At 44.2% G+C, this 8,107-nt stretch overlaps 1 protein-coding gene across 1 annotated transcript in view; it reads left to right on the forward strand.

Moving 5' to 3' along the window:
* The window catches only part of DNAH10 (dynein axonemal heavy chain 10), a 51,436-nt gene that overhangs the window by 38,752 nt on the left and 4,577 nt on the right, over positions 1–8,107 (forward strand). Inside the window, exons 63-75 of the mRNA XM_030285431.4 lie at positions 357–630; positions 1,252–1,356; positions 1,813–1,967; positions 2,711–2,865; positions 3,078–3,261; positions 3,812–4,012; positions 5,106–5,315; positions 5,668–5,763; positions 6,194–6,365; positions 6,768–6,899; positions 7,187–7,398; positions 7,473–7,640; positions 7,853–8,033. Of these exons, the coding sequence (XP_030141291.4) occupies positions 357–630; positions 1,252–1,356; positions 1,813–1,967; positions 2,711–2,865; positions 3,078–3,261; positions 3,812–4,012; positions 5,106–5,315; positions 5,668–5,763; positions 6,194–6,365; positions 6,768–6,899; positions 7,187–7,398; positions 7,473–7,640; positions 7,853–8,033 (2,245 nt within the window). The remainder of the gene's footprint in view (positions 1–356; positions 631–1,251; positions 1,357–1,812; positions 1,968–2,710; positions 2,866–3,077; positions 3,262–3,811; positions 4,013–5,105; positions 5,316–5,667; positions 5,764–6,193; positions 6,366–6,767; positions 6,900–7,186; positions 7,399–7,472; positions 7,641–7,852; positions 8,034–8,107) is intronic.

Genomic DNA, 8,107 nt, shown 5'->3' on the forward strand with positions numbered 1-8,107 from the left:
TCCTTGGAGTTTTGAGGCCGCAGCTGGGCAAGGCCACACTGGACCTGATCTAGTGGTGGTCATAACCAAGCTTTGGGCAGAAGTTGAACTAAATATCCCCAGAAGGCCCTTGCCACACTATTTCCATGAGTTTTGTAAATATTTGCCTTTAATTTTCATAAATATACAGGGTAGGATTAATTTAATCTAATTTTTAATTTTTATAATTTGTACAACTTTTTTTGAGTTACCTGCCCAGATTCCCTCTACAGTCACACAGAGAGGCAGGCACTGAGCAGCTCTGATTGCTGTGCTGTAATAGATCCACTCTGGATCAGCACAGTAATTACAGGTATATAAAACTCCTGTCTGCCCAGGTGATTGAGAAACTGAAGCTGGCTGAGACGACCGCAGCGGATATCGACCTTCTCCGAGATGGCTACAGACCAGCTGCCAAGAGAGGGGCCATTCTCTTCTCTGTGCTGGCTGAATTGGCATTTGTCAACATCATGTACCAGTTCTCACTGGTCTCCTTCTTAGAGGTTTTTGGATTCTCTCTTCGGAAATCCATGCCCAGTCCTATTCTTCCTAAGAGGTTAAAAAACATCATGGATACACTGACTTTGTACACCTACAACTACGGCTGCACAGGTTAGTGCTGTTTAACCAGGGGCTGAGACTGTAGTGCAAATAAAGGTGAAGCCCTGACTTCAGCTGGTTCATGTTAAAGAGGAAGGTTAGCAAGCAGGGAATTCAGTGATGTTCAGGTCTCATCATCTCTCCTGGTTCACACTTTCCTCCCTGCTATTTCTGTTAGAAGAACATTGCACATTACCCATGCAACTCTTGCAGAAATATTTTTCTTTACGCAGTTACACAGGGGCTGTATTTACTCTTAAAACCCGACTCAAAGCCCCAGCTTTGATCCCCCTGATCACAGAATCACAGCATTGTTCAGATTAGAGAAGACCTTTAGGAATATAAATTCCCACTATCAACCAAATGATCTTTGTGGGGTGACCAGATCACAGAATCCTAGACTGGTTTGGGCTGAAAGGGACCTTAGGAATCATTTGGTTCCAATCCCCTGCCATGGGAAGGGATGCCACTCACTAGATCAGGTTGCTGAGGGCCCCATCCAAAATGGCCTTGAGCACTTGCAGGGGTGGAGCATCCCATCAATCCCACAACAGATGAAGGATGTGGATTGAAAGATTGCTCCAGTTGCACAAGCTTTTGCAGCTGATTTTTGAAAATGTCCTTTTAACGTAGGCTTGTTTGAGAAGCACAAGTTATTATTCTCCTTTGATATGACTGTCAAGATAGAACAAGCTGAAGGTCGAGTTCCCCAAGAAGAATTTGATTTCTTTTTGAAAGGTAAAGTGAATATTTATGTGTAAGTATGTAGCTCTATGTAGCAATAGCTAAAAGATCTTTTGAAGAGAGATCTTTGACTAGAGATGATTTACTAGGAGCCAGCACCTCAATAAGGGCTCCCACTGAGGAGAGCTGCACTGTGTTGGGTACACAAACTGGGGGTCCTGCCATTTCTATTTCATGTTAGCTATTTGTAAGGATGTCACATGAGGAAAGTCATCTGTAGTTATTTTCTGATGGTGTATACATAATTTTAGAAATGTTTGCAAAGATAAAACTCTGGCTTTTGCAAGCACTTGTAAAATGCCATATTTGCTTCAGCAGACCAGTCTAATATTACAGCACTTCCAGGAACAAATTTGCACTTGGTTCCTCTGTGCAGAGGGACTGTATGAGTGGTCATGCATTGGAGGGTTTCTGACATGGACACTGACACTGGTTTCTGAACGTGCCTAGGCAATATTTCCCTGGAGAAGAGTGCCCGAAAGAAACCGTTCGCTTGGCTGCCAGATCAAGGCTGGGAAGATCTAATTCGCTTGTCTGAGCTATTTCCTGAGAAATTTGAATCTCTTCCAGATGATGTGGAAGAAAATCCAGATGTATGGAAAAATGTACGTGCTTTTTTGCAATGCTGTTTTCTCTCCTAGTTTTTCTTCTGGTATTAAATGGTCAAGTGTCATGCAATGTGTCAGCACGCCACAGGGGAGTTGTCACTGTGGGCTTCTTCCCCCAAGGCCTTTCTTCGCTTCTTGACCTCAGTTAGTGATTGGCTTATTTGCAGAAGAATTAAGGATTATTATTATTTAAAAAACAAACCAAAATATCTTCCCTGATAATGCTGTAGAATTTTTATTTGTCTTTATTTGTTAGAGGAGTTATTTACCTTTTGTGGAAATTTTCTGTTTATTTTGACAGTCAGCATTTCAGTGGTGTTTTTGTGCAGCTGAATTGTGCTTTGATCTTCTTGTGGCAGTGAATTCTATGGGCTATTGACAAACACAGATTTCCTTTGTTCCTCCTTTATCTTCATTCCATATCTTCTTGCTTTATAAGAAGTCTTTTTGCAAGCAATCTGTTAATACCTTTTTGCTTTTGATGGTATCTTCTAGATCTATGTCAAGATAATTGACATAAAGTGAAAGTACAAATGTGTTTCTGGACTTGAATTCTTCATACTGAAAAAGCTGGATTTTTTTATATTCACCTGAACTTTTAATGTTTATTTGCAGCTGATTGACTTTCTTTGGTTTTGTTGTGTCTCTCAGCCCCTCATTCATCAAATTGATTTTCTCTTTCCTAATAATTTCCCTGACGGAGCCACTGGATTCATTTGTGTGCTATCTTTTCTTGCCAGTGGTACGACACAGATGCTCTGGAGCAGATCCCACTGCCAATGCACTACGAGGGCAATGTCACAGAGTTCCAGAAGCTGCTCCTGCTGCGGTGTTTCCGGGTGGACCGGATGTACCGCGCGGTGATGGACTACGTGACAGTGACAATGGGCGAGACGTGAGTCCTCTCCTCTCTCAGATCCCAGCCACAGCCCTCACACTGAGCTGCAGCTGTAAGCAGCTTTGTCAATGGGTCTGTAATTTGCCTGAAGAGCAGAGCAGGGTTGTGTCTGAATGATTTCCACGTGCCCTTGCTGGACAAGGCTCTGTTCACATGTGGCAGCTGCTCTGTGCCAATCAGCCAAATCATTTGGCTTCTCCCTCTGCCAGGTATGTGCAACCCCCCGTGATCAGCTTCGATGACATCCTGCAGCAGAGCAGCCCTTTCTCACCTGTGGTTTTTATCCTAAGTCCTGGCTCTGATCCTGTCAGTGACCTCATGAAACTGGCTGAGAGGACAGATTTTAAAGCAGATAGACTCAAATTCCTGGCCATGGGACAAGGCCAAGAAGAGGTAACTTGGATGGGAGGGTGGGGATATGCTGTGTGCAGTGAGTGTGAATTGCAAGTCATGCTCCTAATCCTCGGGGACTGATCAAATTTCCTTTCCATAGGTCTGCTTCATTTGAAAAGGAGTTACCTTATGGTTCTGACATAGATTTGTCAGTTTGGGAATAACATTTTACTGAACATGAAAGGGCCATTTGGCTGACTTGCTGCTGTTTGGGTGAGGGTAGATTCAGAATCAGATTTTCAGCTATTAAAAAGTGGAGATGAGAAGATGTTGCTGAGGTACTTGGAAGCTACAGTGTTTGCTACCAGAAAGTTCTGCTGCTTCTTCTGCCTTTGCTGTGACTTTCCTTTTTGTTATGGACAGTAAGACAGGATGTCCAGAGCTTAGCAGCTGGTTGAATTTGCCATGGTGTCAGTCAGTGGAAGAATTCCTATCAGACTCATTTAGACCACCACTTTCCTAGCAGGAAAACCCACTGCACGAGCCCATCAAAGGCAGTTTGTTCTGAGGGTAAAGGGAGAGTTACAGGTGGTTCTCTCTGTGTCCTCAGATCGCTTTGCAGTTGCTGGAGGAAGCAGTGGTTCATGGACATTGGCTCATGTTGCAGAACTGTCACCTTTTGGTGAAGTGGCTCATCCATCTGGAAAAGGCCACAGAGAAAATTACAGATCCTCACGAAGACTTTCGCCTCTGGCTGACGACTGACCCAACGAAAGGCTTCCCAATTGGAATCCTGCAAAAGGCCTTAAAGGTGGGGAAACCCCAGCCAGGAGGGCGTGTCCTGCCACTGGTACTCAGCAGAACAGGCTGGCTCTGGGAGGAGCCTGACCTGAGTGCAGCACACTGGGCCAGGCTTATGAACTCGCTTTTTGTTGTTATTTAAGCCAAATCCTTTTTTCATTATCCTCTTTATTTTTCTGGTGTGTTTCCTTTGGGTGAAAACTGTTCAGCAGTTATTTTAAAGCAGAGGTTTGTGAATAAACCTGGAAATGTGACAAATGGTCTTTAGCTTTTAATGCTGCTAGATTTAAAGTGAGGAGTACCTGGAGACAGAAATAGCCCTGTCAGCCCTGATGCTGCAGTGCAGAACCAGGGCACTGGCAGCCTGGCAGTGCCACTGGAGCAGATGTTGGAAGTGGATAATGGTTTCCAGCTGCTACTTCAGGCTGCAGTGTTAATCACTAAAGGCTGAGCTGATTATTTTGAAGGCACAGGCCATTATTCTGCCCTAATGTTCTTTTCTGTGGCTGCTTTACTGCTGCTGTGGTGCCCTGTCCTGTAAACATTGTTATTTCATTTCACAGATTGGAAAGCAGTGGCAGCTCTGGGCTGTTCTCCCACTCCTTCTGCAGTGGGAAGAGAGCTGGAGTGGATCTTTAAGGCTGCAGATCTGCACTTTGTGGGCCTTGCCAGGAGCAGTGAGAACTGAGGTTTTAGAGCCCTTTGCCAGAGCTGCTTCCTGGCAGCTTTTTCTGTTTGATCAGCAGTAAAGCCACATTGTTAAAGTATCTTACTGTGAGGATATAGGGCACATTAAAATGTGTAAAGTACTGGTATTTCAGTAAATTAGATCTTCAAGTATGAGAAATATTCATGTATTGCCAATAATAATTACTTCCAAAATAATATAGAGTTCTCTTTGCATAGGTGTGTTTACCTTGATAAACTTAAAAGGTCTGTTTCATGTCTTTACTTAAGAAAAAAAAAATCCATATTTGACAGGCATTTGGAAAACAACTTAAAATGTCAAGCTTGCATTGTATAGCTTACTTAATGTGATATATTTACAACTTGTTTTCCTTAAGTTATCCAGTAATTGATGGCTTCCCTAATTATTTTGATAGGTTGTTACAGAACCACCTAATGGTCTGAAACTGAATATGAGAGCCACCTACTTCAAAATTCCCCAGGAGGCCTTAGAGCAGTGCCCACATCCTGCCTTTAAATCCTTAGTCTACGTCTTGGCATTTTTCCATGCTGTGGTTCAGGAAAGAAGGAAGTTTGGGAAGGTTGGCTGGAATGTACCATATGATTTTAACGAATCTGATTTCCAGGTAAGAAAACAATTGCTATGGCTCTTATATTCCTGAGTAGCTCAGATTATTTTTGAAAACACAGAATTCCTCCTTAGTATTTTTTTCTGCTTCTGAGGAGTCATGTAGACTCTTGATCTTCTACAAAGTCAATTTAGGATGCTAAAAATTAGATTCCCAATCTTTTACATTTTTATTACCTCTCCCATGGGTTTCTTTTCTTAAGGATTTATACTTAACTTTTTTTTTTTTTTAATTTCAGAAAGAAGTAATTGTTAGTTTTCAAACAAGAACTACATTAAATAAAACCTATGAATATGTATATTCTAATTTATGAATCTTCTTATCTCACATGTTCCAACAAATTCATTAGGTGTGCATGGAAATCCTTAACACATACTTGACAAAAGCTTTCGAGCAAAAGGATGATCAAATCCCTTGGAGCAGTCTTAAATATCTTATTGGGGAGGTGAGTGCTACAATGCCACAGCAGTTCAGATAAATTAAATTTCCTTTCTGCATGGGCTGCATCAAGTAAAGCTGCGAATCTTTCCTGGGCAGGTTTGAAACTCCAAAGTAGCCCTGAGCAAGGGCCTTAATCTCAGTCTCAGGGAATTAGAGCCACTGTGTGCACCTGCACAACAGGGAGTGACAGTGCTTAATTAATTATTAAAAACCTCTGGGGACCCTGTGTGGAGGAGCACAGGGCTCTTGGCACGTGGGGTATCACTGGAGCTGTACAAATGTGTGTTCTCAGAGCTGCTGCAACTGCACTCCACTGCTGCAGCTGCTGCAACATGAAATCCTGCAGAGGCATTTCTGACCTTTCAGTGATTTTTTTAAACTGCATTTTCTGCTCCAAAAGAGAGTGCTGTAACATTGATGTCACTGATTTCCAGGTCATGTATGGTGGGCGTGCAATTGACAGCTTTGACCGGCGCATCCTGACTGTCTACATGGATGAGTACCTCGGGGATTTCCTGTTTGACACATTCCAAGTGTTCCATTTTTATAAAAGTGACACAGTCGATTATAAAATCCCAGCAGGGAAGGGAAAAGATGACTTTGTTGGTAAGAAATGCCTCTCCTGCCACATTAAAAAAAAATCTGCTTCCACTGTAGATTGTCTCCATACATCACTGCTGGGTGTGAGAAGTTGAGCAGAACACCGGGCACTGCTGGTGTATGAATTACAGGAGCAGTCCTTTGGCATGTGAGCTTGCCATTGAGCTCCTTGGGTGTTTAAAAAAAACCAGAAAATAACCCAAACCACAAAACCTCAGTAAAGAAGCATATTAATTTTGTTAATGATATATAATATTTCTGTGGGGGAGTCTCTGTGTTTAGAATTGCTTATTCTGTGTATTACTCCAACACCAGGTTTAACATTTGATTTTTTTTATTTAAGGAGAGCAATAGCAAAATTGCTGTGGTGTTCTGGGTTACCAGAGCCTGTGTGTGGTTGTATTCCAGAGGCCATAGAAGCTCTGCCACTTTCCAACACGCCCGAGGTCCTGGGCCTTCACGCCAACGCCGAGATCGGGTATTACATGCACGCAGTGCGGGACATGTGGGTTCACCTGCTGGAGCTGCAGCCCCAAACCGGTGAGTGCCCTGTCTGAACCGGGCTGGTGAACAGGAAATCTCAAACTCTGAGTGCCAAGTGCTGAGCCCTGGGGCGGGGACAGCAGCCCCCGTGTGTGGGGAGGGATCTGGGGGCTGTGTGCGGCCTCGGGGAGCAAAGCTGCTGCAGGGCTCAGCTCCTGCAGGGCTGTGGGCAAAGGTCAGAGCTGAAGAGGAGGGGAGACTGATGCCAAAAGGTGACTCAGCTCTCAACCTTCTCTCAGAAGATTTAGTATAGATTTAGTCTCACCAGAATTTTTTGGTTTCAGGTGAAACTGGTACAGGAATTAGTCGAGATGAATATATTGCAAATGTTGCCAAGGATATAGAAAACAAATTACCTCAAGTATTTGATCTTGACCACATACGTAAAGGTTATGGAGTAAACATCTCCCCTACGACTGTGGTGCTGTTGCAGGAACTGGAACGTTTTAATAAACTCATTGTTCGGATGGGGAAGTCCTTGGCTGAGCTACAACGTGTAAGTCAAATCCCAGCAACTCGATGGGACCAGCTGGGCTTTGCCTGCCCTCTGAACTCTCACCATTGTTGCAGGCCTTGGCTGGGGAAGTTGGAATGAGCAGTGAACTGGATGATGTGGCTCAGGCTCTCTTCAATGGGCAGATTCCTGGGATCTGGCGGCGGCTGGCTCCGGACACCCTCAAAACACTTGGAAATTGGATTATTTTCTTTAGAGCTCGATATGAGCAGTACACCACCTGGGTAAGCAAGTGCCTCCAGACAGGCATTTGTTTTGTTAACCTGCACCATGTGCTGTGCAGGCTGGGGCAGAAGCCAGTGAACACTTCAGGAAAGTTCTTGAAGTGCTGTCAGCATTGCTTTAGTGTGGATGCAAGGCAGCCTCAGGCCAGCTCCTGTCCAAGGGCAGTGAAGGCTGAGTGCCAAGTGCTGCCCATCACTGTCTGTGGTTGCAGGTCAGTGACGGTGAACCTGAGGTGATGTGGCTGTCAGGGCTGCACATTCCTGAGTCCTACCTGACTGCTCTCGTTCAAGCCACCTGCAGGAAAAACAGGTGGCCCCTGGATCACTCCACACTCTACACAGAGGTAACCAAGTACAGGAGAGCAGAAGACATCACAGAAGGAGCAGCTCAGGGTAAGAGTGTTCAGAAATGTTTGGTGGTGGGATACCTGGGATGTCTGTAGCGGGATCCATCCATCCATCCATCC

This window comes from Taeniopygia guttata, chromosome 15 (assembly GCF_048771995.1).
Source record: "Taeniopygia guttata chromosome 15, bTaeGut7.mat, whole genome shotgun sequence".
NCBI lineage: Eukaryota > Metazoa > Chordata > Aves > Passeriformes > Estrildidae > Taeniopygia > Taeniopygia guttata.